The sequence below is a fragment of the Ischnura elegans genome, chromosome 6, assembly GCF_921293095.1.
Source record: "Ischnura elegans chromosome 6, ioIscEleg1.1, whole genome shotgun sequence".
NCBI lineage: Eukaryota > Metazoa > Arthropoda > Insecta > Odonata > Coenagrionidae > Ischnura > Ischnura elegans.
This window is the reverse complement of record NC_060251.1, coordinates 114,945,001-114,958,948: the sequence shown is the minus strand read 5'-3', so window position 1 is coordinate 114,958,948 and position 13,948 is coordinate 114,945,001. Positions and strand designations below refer to the sequence as shown.

Below are 13,948 nucleotides of genomic sequence, written 5' to 3'. Positions count from 1 at the left end.
CCCGAGTGCATCACTTGACTTCAGCCGAAGGCGCTCCAACTACCTTAGTTAACTTCATTGGTGAAGTAGTACACAGTAAGCCACGATTATTTGCAGACGACGTTGTAACTTACAGAGAAATCCGTTCCAGTAAAGATAGGGATGAACTAACTAATGACCTTGCTGCTATCCAAGCGTGGAGCGATTCGTGGCAGTTAGAATTAAATTTGAAAAAAAAATGCGTAGTAATGAATTTTTGGGAAATCCGTTCCAGTAAAGATAGGGATGAACTAACGAACGACCTTGCTGCTATCCAAGCGTGGTGCGATGCGTGGCAGTTAGAATTAGATTTGAAAAAATGCGTAGTAATGAATTTTTGGAAAAAAAAATCAACTCCCCACAACATAGCTAAAGCATTTAGGGCACCCAATTAAAGGCAATTGAATCTAACTCCAAGATATTTCACGGATTCAACTATGATCTATCGTGGAATAAACATATTCGGAAAATAACAGGTCAAGCTAATCACAAAATGGGTTTTGTTAAAAGAGTATTAGGAAAGTGTGACGACAAAGCGAGAGAAATTAGCTACTTTTCCCTCGTTAGACCCCATTTAGAATACGCTGCCAGTGTTTGGGACCCTCATGAAAAAGGCTTAAGAACAGAGTTAGAACGCGTGCAAAGAAGAGCTGCTAAGTATGAGAAAGGTCATTACGATAGTCTTGTTAGTGTAACTGACCTCTTAGATAAACTCGGATGGGAATCTTTGTCAGACCGTAGATTTAAAAATAGACTAAATCTTTTAGATAAATTCAAGAGCAGTGTCTTTTCTAACGAAGTTAGCCATATCTTCAGAACGCCAACATACAACGGAAGATCAGATCATATAAATGAAATAAGAGGGATAGACTGTAGGACAGACAGTTTCAGAATGTCTTTTTTCCACGATCGATAAGAGATTACAACGGCAGTGTTTGAACTCACAAATAGATTAAATAGCTTGTAGTCTAGCCTACTAACTTATGTATAGATTAAAGCATGTTTCTGAAATTTATTATTATACCTAACAGCATGTGGTAGTATAGTTTGTTAGTATGCACGACGTTTTTTTGAACCGTGTGGTGTGCATGTCCATAGAGTCCAATTGCATGCTGGTGATTGATCACCCCCTGCCAAACACCCTAGAGGTGGCTCGTAGGGTATTTTGTAGGTGTAGATGTAGAACTGTTTCACTCTGTGGCCTGAGATGTCAGCGGTCGCAGAGAACGCCATCAACAATGACCATGCTACCATCAAATGGGAAGCTGCTCTGCCACACCCGTGGCTTCTGGTACAGCGTGGTGATGGGATAAGCAGTCGAGACACGGCTGACTAAAAGAGAAAGTTTTTAAACCGATATCATGGATTCAACCTGAACCAATCACATCCGGCTGGGCAATCGTTTATTTTGTTCGGTAAACTCAGTCAGAGATTCGAAGCAAAATAATGGCATAATTCGCAATATGACCTACTATAATAAAGAACACTGTTCTTATAAAAACGCACAACCAAAAATCATCACGTTTAATAATATTTAATATCCTTAAAAGTACGTTAAACCACATCTTGCTGGAACGGAACAGCTATGACGGCGTGTAAAGGGGTCTTTGCGTAGCAAGTAAGACATCATTGAAGTGTTTGACTACACTAATAATGGTGCTTTAATCTTTAAAGCTGTACCATGAAGCCAGGCTTTGATTTAATAATATTTTAGTACGCGTGCCTATGAGGCACATTGCGCCTGAACTAAGCAGTTCCAATATAGCACCTGACGGAAGGGGAAAAGAAGAGTAAATAAGATCGGACATAATAGAGACATTCATCCTCATTATGAGACATAATAGCCTTCGAGCAAGAGTCATTGAAGGGACGGTATAGAGGAGGAACGCAATGGGGAAAATGCACAATATTTTCAAAGTACTAGAATAAGAAGGTCCCTACCTCAAATATGCTCCCCCAAAATTTCGCGGATGAATAATGTTCTTTAGCTGAGTTATGAGTCTTAGAAAATTAATCTTCTTCGGTTGCTTGAAAACACGAAGTCATCGGAGCGTGACGTCAAGGCACGGATGAGAGACTGAGGAAGTGGATGGAAAATCGGTCTATGCAGGGTCTCAAATGCAAATATGGCGAAAATAATTGCTGTTCTAACTTCAGACTAGTGATGGGTCGATCATGAACGATTCGATCAAAAAGATTGAATCACTAGGTGAATCAAATGACTCATGATTCATTTCGTTAAACAAGTCGATCATCAATCATCAATCACTCCGACTTCCGGTTTCATATCAATCATCTCGGTTTCCGGTTTGTTTCAAAATTTGGAATGATAGATGCTTGATCTCTTTTCCTCAGGGCAGAAATAGTTGTGAGAAAATTAAATACTATGTTATGAAGAACTGAATAATTGTGTAATCTTTTTCTTAAATGTTTTCCAGCAGTTATCAGTATTAATAACACCAATACACGTAAAAGGAAAATATTAAGATGACTCCTGTAGGAGAACGTTAAGAAGTAGAAGTTAAAGCTGGTTACATTTTATTGTGCCGTTCATAAAATCATCCTGCAGATTAAATTCATGCATAGTGTGTGGTGTATTTCGTGTTATATTTTCATCAACTATAGTTAGAAATTATTTTATTAGTGTTAAGAAACTGTGGCAGTTTTGCCTTCCCAAATATTTTCATGACACTACTTCCTTCATTTTTGAAATCTAATTTACTCATCTAGGAATTCACAATGAAAATAGTATATGAAATGATAATATGGATAGCAATCAGCGTTACCAATACTCTTCGCAGATGAGGCAGTATTTATTCGATTATTCAAAGTGATTTATTACATCCATTGATTGAGTCTTTTCGATCTCGATTCCTTTTGAGTCTTTTCGATCATGATTCCTTTTGAGTCTTTTCAATCATGACTCCTTTGAGTCTTTTCGATCTTGATTCCTTTGAGTCTTTTCGATCTTGATTCATTTGAGTCTTTTCGATCATAGTGATTGAATCAATTGATTGAATCACTTATGTGACTCGAGTCAAAATGATTGAATCACTAAAATGATCGACTTTGCCCATCACTACTTCAGACAGCAGATTGTGAACAGCCCCATGACACTTCCTATCCCACTCTATTGGGAACCCATGGTCTTTTATTGAAGTCGTTTCCTCAACCTGCCGCACGTTTGCCGGGGCGGCGCCACGTATTCTGGAGGGCAAGAATTAGCGGGTAAGTTAATTTCCGTATTGTTGAGCGCATACTACAGGTGAGTGGAAATAGTCATTTTTGTAATTAATTAAGATTTAGTTTTCATTAATTTTCGAATGTTAGTCTTCTGCATTATTTCCTTATTGTTCTACATTAATATTTCGTGGATATATATCGCGGATTTACTGAAAAAAGGAAAATGCCGTGGACGTGTGTGGTACCGCGTTGCACCACTGGTTATGGCCACAAGACTTCGGGGATTTCGCTTTTTAGAGTCCCCAAGGATCCTGAGAAGCGATGAAATAGCTGTAGGATTCCTTTTTTTGGTGTGCTAAAGCTCCAAAATTTATACATATTTTAAATTACAGGTTCTGCTGTTCCAGTGGTCAATGTCATTCACAGTGGAGGAATGAAGTAACACTGAGAAAATGCAAGATGTGCGACGGCTTTCATCAACTATTCATCATTCTCTCCTACTAAATTGAATCTCTTAGAATGATTAGTAATTAGAAGTAGAAATTAGTGATAGAAAGAATTAATAGAAATGTTAAGTTTTGAGTACTTAAAATTTATTTTTCATGACATTACCTTGCATTGATTGTATAAATAATCTCAGTTTCAATAGCATTGTGTAATCATTCTGGAAATGTAGATTTGATGTGTGTGTACATTATATAAGTTGGAAAAATGTGAATCGTTTTCATTCTTAATACCTCTTTCGATGATTTCTTTTAATGCAGCTGTTATCGATGGTGCGTGCAACTCTCATGAAAAGTAGTACATTTATCGCGTATTAGCAGTATTAGCCTGTGGTTTCTGTCGTACTACTCATCTTATTTTTGGGTGAGGGATAATATTTCAGATTTGCCAGCACCTGAAAGTGATCAGACATCCGCAAATCCCTCGGATTATATCCATTGCACTGTTTTCGTGGAAGTTTATTCGGAAATTATTTGCAAAATCTCTTTCGTTCTTATCTTTCATATGGTATTTTACTTCCTTAAATCTCAAATTATTCCTTTGGTGAGTAGGCAAGCATCGTTATAAAATAGCCTTTAACGGTAATAATGGTACTTCCGGAAATTATTCACCCTGTTCAACGATTAAATATGCCTATTCTATAACCGCAAAACGTCCCTAGGATAGAATCATTTTTTTAGGTTTGCTGTGCCCTGCCATTATTATTATCACTTGATCGAGACTCAGGAGATTAAAAACATTAACATACGTCACTTCATAAGAAGTATTTCACTCCGGCCTTGGTAAGAAGCCGTTTGCGTTTCTGATATTATATTTGTTAATAGTGTTTGAAAGCAAGGAATAACATCTATATTCTTATAAGGCCGTGGAAACATGCCGATGGGCTCAGAGGCAATGGGGCGTACGTAGCTTCTATGACAACTTATATTAACGTTTACCACAAGATAGCTATAAATAATTATTTCCTCAAAAATACCTTTCCTCACTACATAAGGTTTTAACTGCTGACAATCTTTCGTTATGGCTGTAACTGATTTTACAAAGGTATGGAAGCAGACGAAGCTGAAATCCAACGCCTTCCATTTGATTAATACTCACGTATGAGAACGATTTCTAGGTATTTTTTGCTATAAGATGTTAAGTGCAAATGAACTTGTTAACTAGTAACCACTGTCGATGTGTTTATATTCATTTTTGCCATAAATTAGTTCATAATTACTGAAGTATCGTATACAGATACGTAGGAAACTTGCCCTTCAGGATAGGTGGCGCCCCTACCGGCCTCAACGGGAAACGGCTTCATTAAATGACCATGCTTGGACGGAGAGTGTCCAGACCTTCTCATATTCTAAGACCGTGATTGTGAATATGCTGGGTTGCCAAGGCGTTATTGAAACAAATGAAGGGGATTGTTTCGTGAGATTTGGAAGCAACCACTATTTTTCAGAAAATCAGCCGCCATAAGGGAGTAGACCTAAAGTAAACTGTCGTATTGTGCTTTCTTAAATCCGTCTTAAGTCATCTTGTTCTTTGAGGAACTACTTCAAAGATTGTAGATGATTTTTACTTCGATATCTTGCAATCAAGACTCTGTCCTTCTACACTCTTAGCGAAGTGATTGGTGTACCGTGCGATGACGTCAGAAGGCGTTTCAGGTCACGTGACATCATGCGATATTCTACCACTTTTAATAAGCATTTAATGACGTTTGGGTTGTGCTAGGAGAGTTTTGGCTTATATATTTGTACTCGCGAGAAAATTGTCTATTCAATGAGACTTACTAGCGTGATGAACAAATTTCATGCATGTTCCCCATTGGGAGACCACTACCTACATGCATGCAACAATCAGATCATGTGAAATATTATCACAGCACGCCACAGGCATGTGAATATCAGTCATTCAAGGAAGGGTAGGGGGGTGGGGGAGCAGTTTCTTTCTCTGGGCCAACTCGCACGCGGAGATTTGGTCCGATGCCTTCTCCCGGGACTTGAACCCGGGACCTTTCCAATAGAAGCCCAGTGCCATTTATCCCACAAAGATACCCCTCTCACCACACATTTATAATAAAAAAAATGACAATTTAAATATACTGATGAACGTTACTTTAATAAATAGTCGTCCAGGTATAATTCTTATGTTATGAAACGATATCTGAGGCAGATTAAATTTTGAAAAAAGCACCAAGATAATTATCACCAGTAGGCAGGATAAGAATTAGAAATAAATAGGTCCAATGCCTTCTCCCGGGACTTGAACATGGGACCCTTTAAATAGAAACTAAGTGCTTGTTATTCCACAAGGATATTCCGCTCATCACAAGATTTATAGTTATAAAATGACAATTTAAAATTTCTGATGATACGTGACTTTAATAAATAGACGTCCAGGCATAGTTCTTACGTTATGTTATGAAACAACTTCTAAGGTAGAATGCATTTTGAATAGCTACCACGATAATTATCGCCAGTAGTCGTCTTTCAGCCAATCTGAACGCGCGGTCGATAACAACGATTGTAACGCCACGCTTGGCTTTTAATTGAACGACAATTGTAAGTACTGAAAGTGACGGAAAAGGGTGATTTCCTATTATTCTTTTATTGCCTAAATCGAAAGATTATTACTCCTGGAGTACGCATTTCACTCTTTTAGATAATTAAATGACGATATCTATTTTTCGCGATTAAATAAAAAGTGAAGATTTTCAAGCGCGCGAAAACGCGACGGCTAAGTATGAATGCCGGGAAAAGACCATGTGACGTCGTTCTGGTTACCGCTGCCGATGTGTGAGGTTACCTTGGGGTGAGACTTTGAGCGCTGATACATCGCAGGATGCTAGCAGGTAGCCGAGTACCCTGTTAGCTGGTAGCGCTGGGCTTAAATAAGGATTATTAACACCTTATCAAAGGAAGGAAACTATCCGACCATAGGCAGTTTTAATAGGTGATTATTAAGAGCTTTTTCCCTGAGCTCTGCGCCTCATGTATGCATTGGTAATCTCAGACGATGTAAAACTCCTATCTACTCGTATAGAAACTAGGTCCCTGTGACGTCACGCGGAGTGGCATCGCATGGGCGCCAATCTGGCCTTTTTCAAATGAGGATAAAATTGACTATTGCCATTCGTCTAAACTGGGATTTGTAAAACCAAATAATTTATATATTATGAATACACTAATGGTGGGTAACGAATCACAATCAGTGCATTTCGTTTTCTTTTTTGAAGGAAACTACCCTATTAAGTGATGGAAAAAAGGGACGGTGGGAATAACCGTGCGATTCAGAATATGGGTCAGGCGATCACTGTTTTGGCTCCTGAAAAACTATCGTTGGAGTCAGTGGCGTGTTATTAGTGTAGTCTAACACTACAATGATGTCTGACTTGTTAGGCATAGACCCCTTTACACGCCGTCATAGCGGTTCCGTTCTATTAAGATGTGGTTTAACGTGCTATTTAGGCTATTAACTATTACGGGGTGATTTTACGGGTTACAACCCCCCTCCCCCTTGAGCCTTTAAAGCTTTTACTTCATCATATTTACATACTTCATTTAAATTAATACTCGAACAAAATAACTGTTTTTGAGTCCTAAAAATCACTTTTTCAGCATCAAAAATCATAAAATTTTCGCCGCAGACCCCCTTTGCCTTGGGCTGTTTCCCATACACCCCGGAAGAGCCCCGAAATCTGCGGTAATCCCTCCCCCCCTATTTCAAATTCCTGGCTGAAGCTACCACTTGGGGGCGGAAAAAATGAACGCGTGATTAAGACTTTAGTTCAAGTCATGTAGGAAATTCAGTACCACAAGAGTTGCATTATGATGCTTGCGTAAGAAGCTAAGGGCGAAAAAAGTTAATATAGGTATTTCGTGAGATGTGACTTCATCGTGTTGTGTATTGTTACTTGCGATATCCCATTAAGATCTCCATAATTTTTCAACTGTTGTAATGAATATTTATTTTACAAGGAAAGAATGAGTTCATAATATTACCATTTTAAGAGCTCTTATGCATGAAATGATCGTGGCGTCATGCAAGAGGTTCTCAGCGCCCAGTCGATGGAAGCAGCTCATAAGCAGCTTAAGGCGCTTCCATTAAATTTGTATTGCGATTACCGATGATTGATTTTCCTTGCGTACATGACAAAAGGAGTTGTGAGTGATTGATTCCCTTGAATGGCCTCAGCAACGCTCGTTATATCCTGCGTTAATGAGTATCCTCTTCATAATGATAAATCTCCCAAAATATGGTTGGCATGCAAGATAAAGGATATTTTGAGAAACTCTACGTACCACAATAGACTGGACGATGAACGCGAAATCAGGGAATGGAGATGTTAAAAAATTCACGTTTACCATGATCCATAAAATTCCACTAGAGTACGCAGCGTGATAAGAAAATGGTCCTTGAAATTAGACACGCGAAGTCACTTTAGCCACTTAGCTATTTAATTATCAATTATCGAATAAATTAGATGAAGATATTCCGGGTTTTACACCGCGTTGGTTCGCATTTATTCCGGGCGAAAGTTTCGCCTGCGTTGCAGTCGGCTTCTTCAGGTCACTGAGGTAACGATGCAGCATCTTTTCCGTCCTTTACATTCCATCCGACTGTCAAGTCGCACCTGATTGGCTGTTGCCAATATCCCTAGCTTCTAGGATTGTCTATAGTGGCTACTGCCAATTGCCTTACGCAAGCAACATCTGTAGATGGCTAGGATATAAATGCGGGAAAGATGCTGAAGAAATCGGTGCCACGTCGGCGCATTGGGGAATTCCACTGAAAATGGATGGTTATGCGATAAAAAACATCCTTCGCGCTGAAAATTACAGTGAAAGAAGTTCTTCTCTAACCTGCGTATTATTAGTAAAATTCCAATTTGAAAATTGTCTTAGAATCTTGCGCTCCAAACGAACCATCGCCATGTTGGCTTAGCGTGAAATCAGAGTCCAGTAAACAATACGTTTATGTGGTGCCAGTAGAGAGTAGACTATTTGTCCCAGTTTAAGAAAAACTTATGTATCTCTCTGTACAATTTATTTTTTTATATGTTAATTTCATCATCAGTCATGTGAAATATTTATCCTGAATAATTGACAGGTTTAAAGAATGTATGCTAAGTGGAGGATGCAGCACAGTCATGACAAATAGCGCTTATTACTTTTTCATCATCCTTATCTACGGCGATTTCCACAGTATTAGGAAATTACTAAATTAATCTACCTTCAGAATGTTTCCATAATGCGTCTTTACGTAGTCGGAGTCAACCATTGCGCAATACACGCACCGTAAAACTATTAAGCTATTCACAACTGTTTTCACACACCCTTCAAGTTATGAATAAGTATCATCGTATATGTTTATTATCGTCATTACTGTTTTGTTATTACCATGGAGCGAGTCTGCTTACTCGCAATCTGACGTCACAGGGCGTTCTTGTAGCGCGAAAGAATTTAGTAATTTTTGCGAACTCTGAAGCTCTCTAGCACCGAGAATATTGAGGATTATGAAGTCATATTTCGCATTCATTAATAAATTTAACTTACTTATCTAGACATGTAAAAAAAATACCTTTTTAACTTTATGATAGCACCCCATTGTCGTCCGGAAGAAATATAGACCGGAAGATCTACATTTTCATTTACACCAATCCGTTGAAGCTCTCACGAGAGCTATTGCCGAATGATATGTGAATTGTGAAAAATTGATCCGTATGAATTTAAAAGCGACAGGAGGGTTATGTTCCCTCAGAGGGTAACTGCGCGTCCTCCGTAGAATCGTCCGTTGAGTGAACTTCGTCACTAATTATCTAGTAGTAATGAAGGTACTTTACACTTTCCACACATATTGAAGTACTCGGCAACCGGTTTCGACGTAAGATAGGATACGTCGAAATTGGTTGCCGAGTATTAAAATAATTGTGGAAAGTACGAAGTATCTTTATTATTACTATGGAAGTAAATTCACCCACCATCAACTTCACCATTGATCTACATGAGGTTTCGTTTAGAGCATGAAAATGCACAGCTATTAAATGATTTCTAGACAAGTGCATAAAACTGTTAAAATTTGGAGCTGTAGAAAAAGGAAGTAAATGAAATTTGACAAATATTCTTCCTCGTATATATGTATAATTGTACGATATAAATAGCTCGCTTAGTTATAATACCCTAGTGGCATTGCCGAACAAACACTTCAAAAAGGAGTTTGAAGTACTTTCTTAAATTAATATGAATAAAACGGATCAATTTTACGTAAGAAAGTGGGGAAATAGGATAGGTTTGGAAAATATTTATCTTGGTTCACAAGACGTCGAAAATGGCAAAAAGTCTGCTCTCATGAAACTTGAGCGCTCCAATAATAATTAATCGCTCTACCTGATGGACCACCACTCCTCACATCATGGTACAAGGTGATGAGAACGTTGACGACGAAAAATCAACAAAATAACACAATTGACATGATATGCGACGCAGCAAGTCCAGGAACCAGTCTTGAAAAACTTTTCTTGGTGAAAGGACTGAATTATTCTGTGGCAATGTATCTACTGCTTGCACGAGCTATGCTCTAACGTGTAAGATGATACATCTATTGTGCATTCTATTACAAGTCGTCGACAGGTGGGGATGACAGGGTTATGTGAAGTAGAATCATTTTTGAAAGGAAGACAAACAAAGTATGGGTTAACATGGGATATAAATGTTGAAATTTCCGTCAAATCAACAACTTAATGAACCAAATGCTGGAATTCCTACGGGAAATTACAACGTGATGAAATATTGCGGCTACAAAGATAAATTCTTGCGAATTAAGCTATTATTTCTTTTCTTAAAACTTGCATGAATCGTTATATTTTTGATGACGGATTTCTCCCAACTTGACCTTTATCGCAACATAGTCCAATCTGAATGATTTCCAATACTGATATGTCATAATTCGCAATCTTGACGGAATAGATGAGATTAAATTCTTTGTTTTTAAGTAAACGAAAGATATTGTTTACGATTCCATGGAAATGTAGATTCTTAAGAGTCTTATGTACACTTCGGCATTTATTTAAATACTAGATCTACAACGATCTACCATTACTTAACCTTTGTCAGTGCTGATGTAGATTGGCGAAAAATTAATCACTTTGGAACGGTTTAAACTGCGAAGAAAGATGTGGTGCTTTCCCTGCGAATTGATTGAATAAGGTTTTCTCGGGTTTATTGCCGGGAGAGGGAGTCCATTTTCTCCATATTTTCGAGGTCCAACACGTACCTCATCATCAGGAATTAATGGCACCAGCGACATTCCCTACTGATAAGGAACTTATTTAAATGAATAAAAGGTTGTAGTACTTTTCCACAAAGTGCTTTACTGCGTACAACGCGTTTCGGCTCAGAAAGCCATCATCTGGTACAGTCTTGTACCAGATGATGGATCTGTGAGCTGAAACGCGTTGCAATCACAATCAGTAAAAAATTTTGTGGAAAAGTGCTACAATCTTTTATTTATTTAAACATGTCAAACTTCCACCAATTGAAGCCTGAATCTGTTGAACTGACAAGGAACGTGTTGCTCTTTGAAAAAGTGATCAGCAGCATTAAAATTAATTTTAATTGAGTTCCTGCAATCGATGTAGTCGCTGTCAATATTTCCTCAAACTGGAGAGTTTTCACGGGTAAACCAAAGTTTTTATTATAATAATTATTAACGCCATTGCATGAAATAATAAGTAAAAGATTTAGGCACTTAAGACATAAATTAATATGTTATACCAAACATTTACGCCTGTGAATGAGGTCAATGTGGAACTGCTTTCGAATCAGCGTGCGCGGGACTTCAAATTTTCACTTTAGTCTACTTAAACTTAATGACTAGTACTCTCTGTTTGAGAAAATATTGACAGTGATTGCATCATGTACCCACAGGAGAAAACAAAAAAAAATAATTGTAAGCCTAGTGATCACTTTTCAAAGAGTAATTTGCATTTTCGATTAATAACAAATTTAATAAGTTGTGTGATTGTTATTGATTCCGATTATTATATATTTTCAATACTTTAATGATCACTGAGATTAAGAAATAGAATTGGAGCTCATAGTACAAAACGAGCAAACTAGATCAGAACTTCCAGTTCGACAGATAAGCTGGAGATAAGTATCTCTAGGTGCGTCAAGTGAGCACTTGTCCTCATTAAATTCCTGAAGCAAAGACAATAGGAAGAAGATAGTTCAAACAACAAGACCTATTTATTTCTCATTTTTATCCTTCCTACTGGTAACAATTATCTTGCTATTTTTTTCAAAATGTAATCTGCATCAAAAGTCGTTTCTTGGCATAAGATCTATACCTAAACGCCTCTTTATCAAAGTGACATTATGCACTGAATAGTAGAGGCCTTCACGTTGTAGAAATTCATCTTACTGATTTGTGAATGAAAACAGCAAAGTTTTTCATTCACAAATCAGAAAGTGACATTACATAGGTAATTTTAAATCATCATTTTAAATGATAAAGTATGTGGTGAGCGGGGTATCCTTGTGGGATACATGGCACTTGGATTCTGTTAGATACAACTGCCCATCTAATATGCGAGTGCATCGAAATCATGAGGACTCGACATAGACACTTGGGCTCACCTTTCATAGAGCCCAGGGTGGTAAGAGATCTTTCTATTGGGGTCCTCTTGGCCTTCACTAAGGACATAGGCCTCTGTGGGTGATCAGTCATCGGTGGTTGACTCAATGGACCCTAGGGTCTGAGTGTCCTGGGAGCCGAACTCCACTTCTTTTGTAATCTAATCTATTCCGGCTTCTGTTTGAAGAGTCCCAGGTTCAAATCCCGGGAGAAGGCATCGGACACCCCAAACCAAACCTTCGTGTCCGAGGCGGCCCAGAGAAAGGAAATAGCCGTCCTACCCTGAATCTATCTTCTATTTATATTTATAAAAGAGGGTTTCTGTTTTTACGTCCGTTGTTCTACCCTTTCGTTTGTGGTTCATCCATTGCGGCGGGTTGCGGGGTTGTACGTATTTGTAGATGAAAAAGTTTTCTCAAGCAACCGGTTTCAAAACACATTTTATATCATTGTTTACGCGATACAATTTTTGTCGAATTCTGTTTGATTGATATGTTGTACTGCTCCCAAGTAAAGCTCACAAGCACTCTCAATCTTGTACTTAAGAGTATGTTGTCGGTTGTATGTATTTGTAGATGAAAAAGTTTCCTCAAGAAACCGGTTTCAAAATACATTTTATATAATCACTTATGCGATACAATTTTTGTGGAATTCAGTATTTTTCATTGATATGTTGTACTGCTCCCATGTAAAGCCCACAAAGAGTATGTCGTTGTTGATGGTCGTTGCTAGGATATACGAAGGGTGGGGGGTCGTACCTCTTGTTTATCCATCTCGTCCTCCTGTAATCCAATGGTTGGGCCTGGACCTTGCACTATCAGCAGCATCAGTACACAGGCGATGGAGACGTAAGCCGGGCACAATACGGACATATCTACACGCGAAGTCCTCCTTCCACGACAGCTCTGCCAAGACTCCTGCACCGTCACATCTCCACCGATATCTCTTGGTATCTTCCGCGAAGTCGCTGCCTCCTTACCTCGCGCCGCGTGTTTGTGTGCACTGGAACCAATCAGACGCAATGATCGCCATCTTCGCCTTTCAAGATTATCGTCGTCTGTTTTTTTCCCCTCTGGACTTCCTTCCCCTCCCTTATCCTCGATCGCGTTTCCCTCATCCTCCAACTTTACCTCTCCGCCACCCACGTCTCATTAGGGATAACTTATCTGCCGTTTTGTTTTCTCTTTCACGCTGAATCAGTGTGCGCGTTCTCGAAACGTGATAATTGCAAATTTCTCTCGCATTAGGAAATTCTTGTTTGCGTGAAGTCTTGTCGAATTTTTCCAACGGTTTAATCCACTGTATTTCACACACGCGCACGTGTCAACGTTAAGTACACCAAAGGACGAAGTTCGCCGTGAAAAAATATTTGACTTACTTGAGCCGTGCCTCACTCTACGCTATCGGTCGAGCAGCTCGGCGGGTGGTGAAATCCTCCGCCAAAAGGAAATGGCCTCCGGTCAGTAGGGGCCTAACATTGGTGGTGGAAAATGGGCCCAAACCTATATAAGAGAATGCTTTTCCGCGAGCGGCGGGCATTATTTTGCAAGAGCTCTTATCGAGTGTTTGGCCGTGAGGAGAGCTGCTCCCGGGAGGCGACCAAAGGCACCTTTTTTTT

General features: G+C 38.9%; 1 protein-coding gene across 2 annotated transcripts in view; it reads right to left on the bottom strand.

Annotated features, from left to right (window-relative positions):
- LOC124161527 (corticotropin-releasing factor receptor 1-like) overlaps positions 1-13,333 on the bottom strand; it is a 63,887-nt gene extending 50,554 nt beyond the window's left edge. The window contains exon 1 of one of the 2 annotated variants that reach the window (XM_046537881.1): positions 13,089-13,333. In XM_046537881.1, the coding sequence (XP_046393837.1) occupies positions 13,089-13,202 (114 nt within the window). In that variant the 5' untranslated portion in view covers positions 13,203-13,333. The remainder of the gene's footprint in view (positions 1-13,088) is intronic. The other variant, XM_046537882.1, reaches the window with a different exon arrangement.
- Between the last annotated feature and the right edge of the window lie 615 nt (positions 13,334-13,948).